This window comes from Pleurodeles waltl, chromosome 12, assembly GCF_031143425.1.
Source record: "Pleurodeles waltl isolate 20211129_DDA chromosome 12, aPleWal1.hap1.20221129, whole genome shotgun sequence".
NCBI lineage: Eukaryota > Metazoa > Chordata > Amphibia > Caudata > Salamandridae > Pleurodeles > Pleurodeles waltl.
The window spans coordinates 687,795,699-687,813,105 of NC_090451.1; the positions used below are offsets into that span (position 1 = coordinate 687,795,699).

A 17,407-nucleotide genomic window follows, 5' to 3' on the forward strand; every position below is an offset into this window, starting at 1 on the left:
CCCAGTGCCAGGCCCTGCATGCTGTACTAAGGCATGGACACGCGTCACTAAAGCATGCATAGCATAGGAAAAATAACATTCCCACAATACATTACCATACACAAGCAAAAGCTGGCAGGGTAACAACAACTATAGAGGGGAAACTACAGAAGTACAAATGTCATACACTTGAAGCATAATACATCATTTACATCCCCACAGGTACCCCAGTCAATGTCACTGGAAAGGAGGTGCCACCACAATCCAGTCCCCCAACAAAAGAGGGCCCCAATGATGACAGCAGCTCTGCACTCCTGTTACCCTAGACACCCCAGGTTTTCAGAGGAGGAGCTAAGGGTCATGGTGGAGGAAATCATCCGGGTAGAGCCACAGCTGTTCGGATCACAGGTGCAGCAGACGTCTGTTGCTAGGAAGATGGAGCTATGGTGGAGAGTCGTGGACAGGGTCAACGCCGTGGGACAGCACCCCAGAACAAGGGATGACATCAGGAAGAAGTGGAACGACCAACAGGGGGGGGGGGGGGGGGGGGAAGGTGCGTTCTGTGGTTGCAAGACACGAGATAGTACAGAGGACTGGCGGCGGACCCCCACCTCCTCCCCCACAACTAACAATATGGTAGCAGCAAGTCTTGGCGATCATGCATCCGAAGGCCCTCGCAGGAGTAGCAGGAGGACTGGACTCTGGTAATTCACTACTATATCCCCCACCCTACCTGCATGCCATCACAAACTGCTACCCCTACCTTCACCCCCATCACTCCACCACCTCACATTGTTGTGTAGCCATTTTAAGTATAGCTCCATGCACGTTAGTTTAATACACTAGTCCGCTGTGCACCTTGACCTAGATATATTTTATTCAGCTTCGCATTGTTATTTTCACAATAACCAGTTTTACTGTCTTGTTTTAATTTCTTCTATCACTCTGTTTTGCTTAGTTCAGCACTGTTCTCAAACTTCGCATTCTTGATCACCTTGTGCTTCAGTCAAGGCTACAGTCTGGTACATTGCCGGTAAACGTGGTAGAAGTTTAGTCTCCAACGTTCGTAGAAAACACACATCCTTACGTTAGGACATTTTCTTAGAACATCTGCTGTGTTAGTTATAAAAACACTTTCTAGTCCTAGTACACGTCATGAGGGAAATTCCAGCCAGGGAACCACAACTGTATGCTCCGTTGCAGATGCTGACGCAGATTACAGGCCTTTGATCAGGTACGAGGGTTGATGTCCTCCCGAGGGAACCTGAAAGGCAGGATCAGAGCTTAACATGCGGTGCTCGAAATATGATTTAGATAGGGAACAGTCCATCGATCCTAGTGGCACTAGGATTGCATTATTCTGATGCTTCACTCATCATCACTATTTTAATATTGTTGCGTTGTATAGTTCTGGTTATTGCAGCTCACGCTTTGCTGTCCAAAATGCAGTTGTTTTATTAAATCAATCTATAAAACGTATACTGCTTCAATTGTCATTTATATGTAAGACCGCACTGTGTATGAGAGAACCGGTTGTGAACTGAGTGACCACGACTTCCCTGAGAAGTACCAATGTGTCATGCGCTCGGCTGCCCAATCGTCTCCACCTTTCGGGAGCGATGAGGCACTGCTAGTTAGCCGGAGCAAAACCCGGATTTGGAGCGACAGGTGTCATCCACCATGGGTCAGACTTAGTCTCCCACACTGTGAACGATCTTGCTGCTCACAATCCAGTATTCTCATTAGAATAATGAGAGCCTACGCGACAACATATACCCCACTATCACAACCCACCCATCCCAAAACCAAACCCTGAATGTAACACCACTCCACGGACCCCAATAACAGACCTGCATGGACACCCATCACCACAGCATGCACACTAGAGACAATCACCTAGCTCACAAAATAACTACGCACACAAGGTAACGCTGAGAGGGCTATCCCAGCCATAGAGGAAAACAAACCTGTGCACAAGATGGCACACGCAGACAATAACTCTGCATTTACATCCCCACAGGACCCCTACTCAACGTCACCGGACAGGAGTCGCCAGCAACATCCAGTTCCACCCCCCCCCCCCCCCCCCCCCGAAGAGGGGCACAGTGATGACAGCATCTCTGCACGTCTGGATCACGATGACCAACCTGGCCCATCAGGGACCTTTGGACGATTGGTTACCCAGGCCCAGTCACACACCACCACAGAGCCTCCCCCCTCAGGAAACACCACCACAGCACCCACCCAGCGTGCCACTGTCCCCAGGACACGTCAACCAGTGTACACTCTTGGTGAATCTTTTCCTCTTTTCTAATTGGTAAAGTCTTTACAGTGGCACTATATAATGGACAGCATTAAAACTTTTGGGTTCAAGGAGGATGATCTTTCCAGACTTCTTGCTCAATCGGGCACAGGAGCGGTGGGAACCTTGGGTTTTAATCAACCTAAATGAGGTTGGTATAAACTAATGGAACTTAAGAAAAAAGCAAAACGAACTGAGCTACATGCAGATTTTATCTTAGAATACTTGAGGGCAGGGGTTATCCCAGCAGGTCTTAGAGTAAGGAATATACCAGGTTTGTTTGTGGAAATTAAACAATTCCTTGAAAAGTGGTCACTGATATCTAATCAACGCTCCCGGGACTGGATGATTCTCATTGTAGAAACAGCAAGGGAACTAAATGGAAATATTGTCAAAAGAAATTCAAACCTTAGAAGATGAATTAAAAGTACAGGACTCCATACAGGAAGCTAAAAATCAACTATAAACTATCAATCAAGAGTTAGAATCTTTAATCTATACTTGGTTAAAAGAAAGACAGATAAACCGAGAAAAGATATTAGGTGGTTCTCTAAAGAACGTGCCTATCCATATCTATCAGAGGAATATTACCAAAATCAACAAGTGAATGGCCCTAACAGGATCATCAGTTATGGACTAGTAAAAAATATTGTGACCTTTTCTGACACTTCTGAATCAGATGGGGCAGGCAATTCAAATCATTTCGATCAATATGGCAATAGAGTAGGTCAAAGTGAGGGATTAAATCGTCCCAATCATTTTTTGTCCAGAAGAGGCACACATCGGACCAGATTCAGGAACTCTCAGAGAGGGAGGTATTACAACACCGACAATACACAACATGTATTGCAAACACGAAGACAACAATACAGGATGAATTTAACTCTATACCTGTGTTCAATCTTAGTTCTGTCCGATGGATAAGGACGTAGAAACCTTATTGAAAGAAGGACTGTCGTTTGTTCCCAGTGCTCCCATCAATCAATTTAGATTGATTTCAGATCTCTTTGCCTGCTTTAGGCGTATTCGATTGAAAATATTTTTTTGAAGGGAGATCTACTAATATGGAGATTAATGTATCATGTTTAAAACCTGTTTCTACCTTTGTACCAAATCAGGACATGATAGGACCTGAAATTAAGATCTTCGAGAATGTTGTCTTAGAAAGTAATCAAAGCCATGTTTAGATTTGTACCACGACCCCCTCAGAATCTCACCAAATGTGAACGGGAACTTGTGGGGCTCCAACAAAATAAACGGATCGTAGTAAAACCCTGCGACAAAGGGGGTGGTATAGCTCTGATGGACAGAGTACAAACAAAAGATGCAATTAATGTTGAACAATTCGGAACACTACATTATTTTTTCCCTTAATTGGCAAACTCATGTAAAAACAATGACACATAAAATCAGTGATGAGGCACGTAGTAGGGGCATCATCTGTGAACAAGAATACCAGTTTTTGAATCCGTCAAACACCAGGATCCCGGATATGTATGGGATACCTAAGATACACAAAAATTTGGACGATCCTTCTCTTCGACCCATTGTGTCAACTGTTGGCTCACTTACGGAACCACTGTCGAAGTATGTAGAGAAATTCCTAAAACAGAAAGGGGTGGACTTGCCTGCGTATATAAAAGATACTGCACAGATCTCCAAATTGGAAGGTATTTCGTATAATCCTATTACTCAGATCTTAGTAACTATGGACATTGAAGCTTTATACACTAAATATCCTACAGAGGGAGGCATGGCAGGCTGTTGCTGATCTGTTTGAGAGAGAAGGTTTGACCGACCATCTAAAATTTGTACTTCAATGTTTAGATATTGTCCTTCAGGCTTCTTTGAGTTCAATGGAAAGATATATCAAAAAAGAAAAGGAGTTAGTATGGGGGCGGCCTGTGCCCCCAGTGTAGCTAAAATCTATGTGGGTAACTTTGAAGGAACCCATATTTATAATGAAGTAGCTCCTTTTTATGAGAATGTTATTTCCTGGTCTCGATATAATCAATGATATTTTTTTCATCTGGTTGGGACCGGAGGAAAACACTCAATGAGTTTTGCGAATGGATCAAGGTCTGTGATCCCAACTTGATATTTACCATCCAACAGAGCAGAGATAAGGTCGAGTTTTTGGATAGGACATAATTTCGAACTAGAGATGTCCTTATACACGAGAAGTCAAAAACAGGGAATACCATTTAGTCAGTTCCTACGTATCCGTAGGAACTGTACTAATATACAGGATTATGATTATCAGGCGAATATTCTACAACAGAAGCTTATTACGAGGATATCCCAAGATAATAATTAGGGAATCCTATAAGAGCTAAGTATTAGAACATGGAGAATTAGTTTGAGAAACACAACCAAGATTCTAAATCTCAAATGGTATGTCATACAACATTCTAATTTAAATGATAAAATTAGAAAAATCATTTTGAACAACTGGCACATTCTTAACAGTGATCAAGAATTACCACCTCTAGAACGCCCACTTCTTGCCTCAGAAAAAAATAAAAAAAATAAATAAAAAAAAAATAATCAGAATATCTGCAACAAGTTAGTAAATCTAACGTGTCAAGTGATCCAGACTTATGTCAAAAATCAATAAGGGGACAACAATCCAAAGGTAATCATAAATGTGGGACATGTAAGGCATGCCCTGGAGCTATTGTAAGTGATACATTGCAGTGGAATCGAAAGAGATCTAGATTGATGGATATGACAAATTGTCGAACAGCTAACTGCATATACCTGATACGTTGCCCATTTATGCTAGGTTATGTAGGTGAGACTGGACGAGAGGTAAGGGTAAGGATTTTAGAACATATGTCAGAAATACTCAAGAATAGGGAGGGAGCTCCCTTAGTCCAACAGTGGACAACTTTGGACATAAAATAGAGGATTGAACCTGGATAATCTTAGAAAAGACTAGAAATTTGAGTGGTATTGAGGTCGATAAAATCCGGAGGAAAAGAGAAGTATATTGGATTTTTACTTTGGATACCTATAAAAATGGACTCAATGAACATATTCTGTGGGAAACTGTTTTTGATTAAATTTCCCTATAGGCTAATGAGTTTCTGGTTCTATGTATTATGATCTTTGCCATACGCCATATGACAGTCCGGCACTATAGAATAATGGTGACATTAATTGGAAAAAGGTTTAAATAGGATTTGTGTGTCTAGTTGATTTTTTCTGATTTAGTTTGATTAGAAAGAAGTTTTTGTGGGCTGCAGTTTACTATATATCCATTTTTCGATTTACGTATCAGACATATCTCTCTATATAGCATAAAGCCTCCTATTCCATTCCAATATGGCGCTCGTTTTTCGTCTCTTTGGCCCTATTCAAGCTAACTGAATTGTAGATTGGCGTGCCGTGTCTTTAAGGCATTATAGAATGATGGTGACATTTATTGGAAAAATGTTTAAAAAATATGTGTTTAGTTTTTTTATTTAGATTAGAAAGGAGTTTTTGTGGGCTGCATTTCATTATATATTCAATTTTCAATTTACATACCAGACATATCCCTCTATGCCATAAAGTCTCCTGTTCCATTCCAATATGTTGCCCGTTTTCGTCTCTTCGGACCTATTGAAACTAACTTAATTGTAGATTGGCATGCCGTATTCGTAAAACTGATACAATCACGTGATTGAGAGGCTAAAAAGGAGGGCATTTCAACCCTCACGTTCACAAGAAAGACGCGCAGACTAGAATCATTCATGTTTTCTCGTCCAGGACAGTAAGCGTTTTGAGTGAAAGGCTCTGTGGTGGGATTTTTAATGACAGCAATCGATAATGCTGAACCTACATTTGCAGCTTTTTCACTGTGGTTCAAATAAAATGAAAAACACAAGTGAATAGCTTGCTGTAGTATATTAGAAACGGGCAGGCAAGCCATTACAATTTGGAAGTAGAGCGATATTCAGAACTAATTGTTCTCACGCTTCTATGTCCGCGCGTGCAGTTAGCTTAGACTAGGTCTTATTGTTTGCTCCTAGATCCATATAGATAATGTCTATGTGAAAGCGATGGAGTTAAATTATTACTCCACTTGGGGACAGAACGTCTTCATCTAATGAGCGACAGAATTAAAAAGGTAACCCTAATATTATTAGATTTTGGCTCTATTATGCATATTAATCATTAGCCATACTGTATTCATTGCTGGAGCCATTCACTGCTTGTACCTTTTAGGTAATCCAATATATACAACACTGTTATGGACAATATGGTGGATGTCAAGCAGTCCGCAGATTCTTCCAGTTGAAAGACTGCCTATTTACCATTATGACATTAATGTAAAAACATCATCAGGTAAATGCATGATCATAAGATGTAAATGGGATTAGGCAGTCACTAATCTCATGCCACTATAATGGTTAGAATTGAGCTTTTTGGGACTATATGACATTTGTTGGACTAATGAACATCACAGTGCCTTCTTAAAAATAAGAACATGAGATGCATGGTATGGATTTGATGGGAACTGTCTGGTGTAAAACAATATTTACTTTTTATCTTTTACCTTTTACCTTGGTCTCTTTTTCTGGTCTCTTTTCAGGTGTCTTTTAGGTAAATTATAATTGCAGTAATGGAGTCTTTTGGTATATATCATAGCCAGTGGCATTGTTAAACCTTATTTTATTCCTGCATGTCCAAGTATGTGTAGCTTATAGGGTGTGAATATATATGTAATGATTTGTATTTAGTCCATCACAATTATAAGGCTATGTATTTGATGTGTTTTATATATTAGGTATCACCCTATATGACCAACAACAAGGCATCGACATTTGGTGCAATATAAGTGTCCACCCCAAGGCAGTCGTATATTTTTGGGAACGAAAAGTTGGGAACGGCCCTGATGAAGGTGGCCTCCATATGAGAGGATCCCCGAAACGCGCGTAGGCTCTTGGTTCCTACTAGGTGTTTTGTAACGTGTATAAAACCCATGATGTATTGGAAACTATTGCTATTTGTATATAGATTTATAATATATTATATTGTTACTATAATATTTTTTGTAGCTATTTTTGTATGAAATCTGTAAAACTTTATATACATAGGAAATGTGTGTGTATGTGGTATGGTTGATTTAATTCATTGTTAATGTTCTTGATATGATATCACAAGACATGAATAAAATTATCATATGCCTTCACAAAATGAGATTGATTTATATGAAGGTCATGATTTGAATGGAGCCTAGGACTGGACGTGTAGTTATCAAATGTGGACATACATTATCATATGAAGGTTGATGTATTATGATTCTTTGTTGTATATTTATACACAAAGTACAATTATAGAGTAGCTTTTTTCGTGTTTAGATTTAGCTTCTTATTCCCTGGACTAGCTACTCTATTGTTTTCAGGGCCCCTTTTGTCTGGAAAGAAATACTAGAGACAATCACCTAGCTCACAAAATAACTACGCACACAAGGTAACGCTGAGAGGGCTATCACAACCATACAGGGAAACACACCCGTGCACAAGATGGCACACGCAGATACAATAGCTCTGCATTTACATCCCCTCAGGACCCCTACTCAACGTCACCGGAGAGGAGTCGCCAGCAACATCCAGTTCCCCCCTAGAAGAGGGGCACAGTGATGACAGCAGCTCTGCACACCTGGATCACAATGACCAACCTGGCCCATCAGGGACCTTTGGACAGTCAGTTACCCAGGCCCAGTCACACACCACCACAGGAAACACCACCACAGCACCCACCCAGCGCGTCCATGCCACTGTCCCCAGGACACGTCAATCAGCGGTTTGTCCACCACTACAGGGACCCCAGGCAACCCCACAAACGCAGGACGATCAGGGACCTGGGGTCAGTGGGCACACGGTTCAGGGGACAGAGGCACATGACAACATGGAAACTGGGAGGACTGCTGTGCAACAGGGGAGGACAGGCCCAGGGAACCGAGACTCTAACATCCTGGGAGCATACAACCATTCCCAGGAGACCATGGGCCAGATACTGGCCAAGATGCAGGAGACCCAGCAGCTGCAGGAGTGACATTACCAGGGGATCAGGGAGGACCTCAAGAACATCTACATCATCCTGGTCACCATTGCAGGGGTGCTGGCTGACATGGGCAAGACCATGAGGGAGGTAGTGGCACAACAATGGGCCCCTGACACTTCCGAGGGAAGATGGAAGCAGCAGGCCAGGAGAGACCCCAGGGTGTCCCCAAATACCCAGAAATCAGCCAGGAGGAGACACAGATGTCCCAGGGGAAGGAAAAGAAAAAGCACAAGTGTCAGTTTAGTGAGGAGCATGAGATCCTTGTGAGAGGTGACGGAGCACCAACCCCAGCTATTCATCAGTTCCAAAATGGCAATTGGCAAGAGAGGCAATATGGCAGCAAATAGTAGACAAAATCAACAGTATGGCAGAGGTGAAGTGAACTGTCACCGATTGCAAGAAACACTGGCATGATTGTAAGCCAAGAACTAAGGAGAAAATGTCCAGGAACAAACAGGTAACACTGCAGACTGGAGGGGTAAGTCCTGCCCCACAGGAGGTCCTGGATGAGACTGTTGCAGGGGTCATCATGAAGAGCTGCTCACAGGAATACAATGACAGGACAGCGCCGACTTCCAACAACCACCACAAATGCAGGGTAAGTTGCATGGGGGAAAGCACTACCAATTTTTAAAAAGCTAGAACGAGGAGGCACCTAGGAGACACTCAATGCATGCGAAAGGAGTGCAGGGGGACACATTGAATTATGCAACTTAATTCATGGGCAAACATAAGCAACACCTGTACAGACGCTTAGGTCGTGCCATGCACCACAACACAGGAACAACCTGGACATACGTCAATCACTAGGGCTATATACCAACAAGTACATGTGCAGCACATAGGATGGAAGGCATGTCTAATTACCCTGTCTGTCTAATTACCCTGCCTGTGTCATCACAACACCTTTTACAGACAGTCAAACCTACCCTTTCCACACTAGGACACACTTAGACACTAGGAAGTCAGTCAATACCAATATTGGGGTAACGTCATGGTGGTGTCTCTTACAGAAAGTCTTCGCAACTGCCATGTCCCATTGTCAAAACATGTGTGCTTCATCTTATAGCACACAGTAAAATGGCACCTTAGCTAACATTAATCAGACATGCGCAGGAACCAACACCAGCTCCACATAAAAAACATCCTCAAAAAGCAGCCACTTCATCATGCTACACCGATGCCTGGCTGGGTGCAGGGAAAACAAAATCTGTGCAGCTGCTGGGGGAAATCGCAGGCCCGTCCTGTATCACTGGAAACATGGCACTACCCTGTGTAACTAACCTGGGGCATTGCCAGTCTGTAAGCTGCCGGCAACCTGCCAGTGCCAGGCCATTGGCCCATGAGACATTCCCCATGGCCAACTTGCGACACTTCCACCTGCGCTGTTGGCAGTGGTCAAATTGCCAATGGCAGTCAGGTGGTCATCTGACTGCTAGGCTTGTAATGAGGGTCCATGTATGTACCAGTACAACTAGCTGCAAAATTTCCATCAAACTAACTCGAGACACCGAACAAAGTTGAAAATGAGTCAGCTGGATTTGTGCCTAATTTGGTGGCATCAGGCACTGTCATATAGAAAATGATGTTCAGATCAACAAATGATACCCCTGTGCCAGTTTTAAATTAGCCGCACTGCCACAGTGCTGCATCCCTTGCACCATAGCGCAAGTTTGACTGCATTAAGGGGTAGACAGTAGGAATGGAGGAGGAGCACCTTCCAGCACAGCCAGAAACTGACATGGCAATCTGCTAGGTCCATGTGTGCTGTGAAATGTAGCACACGTACAACATGAGGAGCAATCAAAGGAAACTACAATATTGCACCTTGGTAATGCCATCCCTGGGGTGGTGTAAGGTTTTGGTGTGGCCCTGGTGTATGAAAACATGTAAAACTGGGACAGAGGCAAATTGCAATGCGTCTTGTTGTGGCTTGACCACTGCAACACCCATTGCAAGTCCCTACCATGCAAAGTGATGCATAGGAAGGGGCCCCAATAAGATGGTGTCAAGCCACCAAAAGGAAATGCATCACACCTTGTAAATATGACGCAGCCTATTGCGCCACCTTCGCTTCCCTTTACGGGACAGGTGGTGCAAAGGGCTGATAAATTGGTCCCATAATGTACAAGAACAGTGCCTGGGGTGTAAGTGGTCACTGAGCCTCCAATAGCAAATCAATACCGAGACAAGCCAACTGACTTAACATAGAAAGACTGATTTTATACTATCTCATTGCTTATCTAACTGTCCTGGAGTCAGCCGAGAGACCCTCCAAGATATGCTGTATCCCTCCAGGTACCACCTTCAGTTGCAAGGACGACAAATAATGTAGCAGACATCCCAGATGCCCCACCCAACACCCCAATAGTACAACCTGCCAGCACCAAAACAGCTGAGAACTCGGAGGACCCAGGGACAAGCTTTGAGAGGACAGTGGTAGGAGTCCAGCAGGAGCTGGCCAAGCAGGTGCGGATAGGGATTGAGACTCTCGCAGCCGGCCTAGAGGGAATGCGTACGTGCCTGGTGACTGCCAATGAACAAAGCTGCCAAACGAGGCAAACACTCCCCCCTGCATGGATTCCAGCAGTGTCTGAGTGGCATAGCTGCTGCCATAAGGGAGATGCCACAACAACTGCCCTGACAAACTGGCAGCTGCGTGATTGAGAGCAAGCTGAACTCCATGCAGCAGGAAGAGGCCTCCTTCAGGGCAGACATGGCTGCCTACCACTGGGATGTTGCTGCTGTCCTGAAAAATCAGCAGCTTCTCCTTGCTGCAGTGATGCCACATGTTCCACAAATGGCAGCTGCTGGGAATTGGGATTCCAAATCTTCAACCACTGAATTGTGTGTGACCCCCTCTACCTCCCCATCACCATCAAGAGCAGAGTAGACACCACACATTGGAGGATGAATATGTGGAACAGATCAGCTTCACTCAAAAGAGTTCCTGGTAACAGGATACTCTGCATATACACATCGTCCAACGCCAATAAGGAATCCAACCACGCCAGGGGAAGTCCGCTGCAATGATGCCCATATAAGAACACAGCATTTAGCGGAGTAGGCTTTTGGGCTCCTGAGGGACAGATTTAGATGTCTGGACAGGTAGAGCCCTCCTCTACTCACCCAGAAAAGTGTGTCAGATAACTTTGGCGTGCTGCATTCTCCATAACATTGCTCTGAGGAGGAATATCCCCTACATCCCAGGGGAGGGGCAGCCTGCAGTGCAGCCAGATGAAACTCATGAAATGCCTAGTGAGGATGACATTGGTGAAGAGCAAGGAGCTGACTTGCATGAAAACCTCATCAATCGCTACTTTGAGTGCATGTCATGTGATGTAACGACTTACTGACTGCAGGAGCAACTGTAGTTAGAATGTGTATGGTATGGTAGAGTGTTTTGGCATTAACTTGAAGAGAATTAAAAACAAGAGGAATGGGAAGACAAAGGAAAACTTGACGTTAGCGGAAAGGAAAGCATTGGACAGTTTGAAAACCATTGTGTTAATAATGAACCCAGCTGATAAAGGGAGCAATATAGTACCACTTAATAAAGAGGGCTACATGAAGGAAGCCAACACACAGCTAAGACGAGAAAGCTTACAAAAAGCTTGCATACAATCATTAGAGTGATGAATTAAAAAAATAAAGGATGGCATGATGAACAATTATTAAAATGATGAATGTGTTCTTGAGGGCTTTGAATCCAATAAAACCATCAATATATTTTCTAAAGAAAAGCCACAAAAAACGCTGGATAATCTACCAGGTAGAAAGATTGTATCGGGATCCATTTTTGAGAACACATCAAAATATGTTGACTACTATATCGCACCTTTGGTAAAAATACCCCTATCGTATATCAAGGACTCTGGCAATTTCTCTGAAAGAATATCAGATGCATAGGCAACGGAGCTTTCCATTAATAACAATCGATGTGGTTTCATTAAAACACTTCCAACAAGCATGATGTACGTTTGAATACAGAGGATTATTTTCTCAAACAAAGAAACAGAAAACACTAAGCTTTTGGAGATGATTGAGACAGCAACAAAAAATTCTGCACCCATTAATTATACCAACAAGTGCAGGACTCAACAATAAAACAATTGTTAAATCCTTTGGTAAAATATCTCTGATAAGGATTTGTAGTATGCATTTACTTGTAAAGAGTGCCTCACACTTATGTTTCATTAGTTTTGGTTTACTTGTAAATCCTTAAGGGTTGGGTGTAGTTCCTTGTGAAGGCACATTTGAGGCCAGACCTTCCCGGAGCGCCTTTTCTTGCTCCTTATTATACACCTCCCCTTTTTTTTTTTTACCAGGATACAATAGAAACTCCCTCCCCCCCACCCAGCTATGCAAATCTTACAATGGACTGGAGGGAGAAGGAGATCGCTTGGGATGACAAGTATGAACAACATCTGGCTAGAATGATCATATGACTAAGATATATCGACAATCTGTTTTTTGGTATGGAACGGAACAACTGTTTATGCAATACTTTCAGGAACTGAATAAGAATCAGTATGTCCTGAAATTCACCTACGACTTGGGTGATGAACACATTGACTTCCTGGATATTAGGGTGTATGTTCATGAGAATAAACTGGAAACACAAATGTACAGAAAACCCTCAGCCACCAATAGTGTATAGCATAGCACAAGTTTCCATCGAAAAAGCCCTGATTAGAAGCATCTCATATGGAGAGTTTATTTGCATAAAACAATTGCTCCAGGGAAGACATGAGAATCCAAATCAAAGTAGTAAGAGGTTTTACCAAAGAGAATACTCACAAATCAGTATTTAGCAGGGAGCAAAAAGGGTTGACAAAAAAAAAACTTGCACAAAATTCTTATTACTACAGAATCCAAGAAACAGCAAGATCAGAATGATTTAAGGATGATCACCTACAGCAGGAAAAGTACTGAAATTAAGGAAGTGTTCCAAAAATAATGGAAGATTTTGCTTAGGGACAATGGGGGTCATTCTGACCTCGGCGGTAAAAGGCCCTTACCGCCGGTCAGAAGACCGCCATTACACCGCTGCGGCCGTGGTAAACCGCCACGGTCATTCTGACCTCCAACTGCCAAACCGCCAAAAACCCGACATCCACGGAAGGCCGCCTCATCAGCAGGCAGCGATAAACTGGAGATGACCAAACCTCCACCGTCACGCCAACACAAACACGCCCATGCCATTACGACCCACGAATCCACGCGGCGGTCTTTCAACTGCGGTATTCCATTGGCGGTACACACCGCAGCGCTCAAAATACACACACATACAAAACACAGCCACATTGGACAATTCGAAATACACACACCTGATACACATACACACACCACTCCCACACACCCATCCCCATATAAAACACACCCACATGAACCACAAACCCCCACAAATTGAAATTCAGAGACAAGGCGCAATACACAGAGAGAGCACAGGGAACGCAAACCACAACACACACAAGAACCAAACATCACCCACACCACATCTACGCACACATCACCACACACCACCACTCACATCACCACAAACACCACCCCACACCTCATCCACACCACCCCATGGCACCCCAAAGACACCCCAGGTTCTCGGACCAAGAACTCGGGGTCATGGTGGAGGAAATAATAAGGGTAGAGCCCCAGCTCTTCGGCACACAGGTGCAGCACACCACAATAGCCAGGAAGGCGGAGCTATGGCAAAGGATCGTTGACAGGGTAAACGCTGTGGGACAGCATCCCAGAAATCGGGAAGACATCCGAAAGCGCTGGAACGACCTACGGGGGAAGGTACGGTCGATGGTCTCAAGACACAACATCGCTGTACAGAAGACTGGTGGCGGACCCCCACCCACTCCACCCGAATTCACAGCATGGGAGCAAGAGGTCTTGAACATCCTGCATCCTGACGGCCTCGCTGGAGTAGCCGGAGGAATGGACTCTGGTAAGTCTAATCTCAACTACTTCCCCCCCCCCTCCCCCACCACCAGCATGCCAACCCACATCCCCACCCTCACCCCCAGCACACATCCTCCCTGCCAATGTCTCACCAGCACAACCCACCGAACCCAACACAAAACCCTGAATGCCAACACAAACCATGGACACCCATCACCTATGCATGACCACTGCACATACCCATTCCCCCCCCCCCCCCCCACAAACCACCCTCAACTCCTCCCACAAGGGAATGCCAGCACTGGGGGACAAGGGCACCCACAAATCGCACGCCATGGAACACACAGAAGCAATAACCATACTCTTTTACCCCTGCAGGGCCCGAACGCCAACACACCGGCCAGGAGGGTCCAGATTTGTCCATCCCACCCCCAGAACAGGCCCCCAGTGATGACAGCAGCTCTGTTGACCTAGAACCTGATGACCAGCCCGGCCATCGGGGACCTCTGGACAGTCGGTTCCCCACACACAGACACAGGCCACAGCAGACCTAACCCCCTCTGGGAATATCAGCACAGCTCCCACCCAGCGGGCCCATGCCTCTGTCTCCAGGACGCGTCAATCAGCGGTGTGTCCGCCACTACAGGGCACCCAGGCTGACCCAACAACAACAGGGACCTGGGGGCAGTGGTAGTGGGCACACCGTCCAGGGGACAGAGGCCCGGGGAAACGGGGGAACTGGGAGGGCTGCTGTGCGACAGGGGGGGGGGGGGGGGGGGGGGGGGGAACAGGCCAAGGGAACTCACTCTCCAAGAGGCCCTCACCGCCATCATGGGAGCATACCACCACTCCCAGGAGACGATGGCGACGGTACTGGCCAGGTTCCAGGAGATCCAGGCACAGCAGGAGGAACGTTACATGGGGTTCAGAGACGAACTCAGGAACATCGGTTCCCCAATGGGGACCATCGTCCTGGCCCTCAACCAGATAGTCACCACATTGCGGGGCCATGTGGCACCACAAAGGGCCCCTGTCACCAGCCTGGACCAGGAACAGCCTACCACCTCCGCTAGTGGACAGGAGGCCCCCACACAACGACAGGCCACCAGAACCCCACCTCCTGCTGAAGAACAACCACCCCGCAAGAGGAACCTGAGATCACAAAAGAAGACAGAGTAGGATGCCAAGACCCCCGCCAGCATAAGATACCCCCTGATGTCATCCCACTGTCCCACATTGTCACCCTGTCCAACCTTAAACAGCCCCTGCTCCATCCTTCCACAGGCATATGGACAATGCACCTGTGAAACTGAGAACTGGACTCTGCCATGGACATTACTCCACCCCCACCCCTCACCGTTTTACTATCATGGACCTATATGTAGCACTTAAAATAAATCACCAATTGCACTTCAAAAATCCGGAGTCTGCTTGTATTCTTAACAAATGTATTACACATAACGGTTCAATAATGTTCAGTTATTGTGATGACAACATAGCAATGTCAATGAGCTTTAGTCCATGGGCAAACAAAGCAGAAGTCACGCAGTGGGTCATACAGCTCTGAAAAGGGAAGGGGAAGTCACAAATCAGTTAAAAGGAACTGGGGGGGAAACACAGAGGTGGTCATTCTGACCTCGGCGGTAAAAGGCGCCTACCGCCGGTCAGAAATCCTCCATAATCCCGCCGCGGTCGCGGAAACCCGCCACGGTCATTCTGACCCGCAGCAGCCAAACCTCCGAAAATCCGACAGCCACAACAGACCGCCAGACCAGTGGTCGGCGGAAAAGTGGAGGTGACAAAACCTCCGTCACGCCAACAGAAATAAGCCCATGCCATTACGACCCACGAATCCACGCGGCGGTCTTTCAAACGCGGTTTTCCATTGGCGGGACACACCGCCGCGGTCAGAATACACACAAACGAACAAAACTCAGCCACATTGGCCGATTTGAATTCCACACACCTGATACACATACACACACCACTCCCACACACACAATACAATATAAAACACACACCCACAAACCCCTACGACCAAAAATTCAGAAAGAAGGCCAGAGCGAGACACCACCATCCACAAACTAGCAGCCACAGCCACTCAACACCATCACCCACACAATATCCACACACAAAACAACACACACCACCACACTCAACACACTTAACTACACATACTCCACCCCACACATCATACACACCACCCCATGGCACCCCAAAGACACCCCCGCTTCTCAGACGAAGAACTCAGGGTCATGGTGGAGGAAATCGTTCGGGTAGAGCCCCAGCTGTTCGGCACACAGATCCAATACACCAGCATTGCCCGGAGGACGGAGCTATGGCAGAGGATTGTCGACAGGGTCAACGCTGTGGGACAGCACCCCAGAAATCGGGAAGACATCAGGAAGCGATGGAACGACCTACGGGGGAAGGTGCGTTCCATGGTATCCAGGCACAACATCGCCGTGCAGAAGACTGGCGGAGGACCCCCACCTCAACCCCCACAATTTACAACATGGGAGGAGGAAGTCTTGAACAGCCTGCATCCTGACGGCCTCGCAGGAGTCGGCGGAGGAATGGATACTGGTAAGTTGAAGCTTCACTACTGCTTCCCCCCCACCTGCATGCCAAATCATACCCCAACCCTCAACCCCATCCTCGAACCCCACCCTCACCCCCACCCCCATCACCATCCTCACCCCCATCCTCACCCCCACCCCCAGCACACCTATTCCCTGCCAATGTCTCACCATCACAACCCACACATCCAAAACCTAGGCCTGCATGCGTCCACTAAGCATGGACACCCATCACCAAAGCATGCCCAATGCATATACACATCCCCCCCACAAGCCACCCTCACCAAAGCCCCCACACACGAATGCCAGCACTTGGGGACACAGGAACCCACAGATACACCCATATGCCACACATTGAAACTATAACCATACCTCTATACCCCTGCAGGACCCGACCGTCAACACACCGCCGCGGAGGGCCCAGAATTCTCCACCCCCCCCACCCAAGAGGCCGTCAGCGATGACAGCAGCTCTGTCGACCTGGACACTGATGACCAGCCCGGACCATCGGGGACCTCTGGACAGTCGGTTCCCCTCACACAGGCACAGCCCACTACAGACCCAAACCCCTCTGGAAACACCAGCA

General features: G+C 46.0%; 1 protein-coding gene across 1 annotated transcript in view; it reads right to left on the reverse strand.

Annotated features, from left to right (window-relative positions):
* LOC138267267 (macrophage mannose receptor 1-like) overlaps nt 1-17,407 on the reverse strand; it is a 186,603-nt gene that overhangs the window by 55,638 nt on the left and 113,558 nt on the right. The window contains exon 7 of the mRNA XM_069216125.1: nt 5,985-6,123. Coding sequence (XP_069072226.1) covers nt 5,985-6,123 — 139 coding nt within the window. The remainder of the gene's footprint in view (nt 1-5,984; nt 6,124-17,407) is intronic.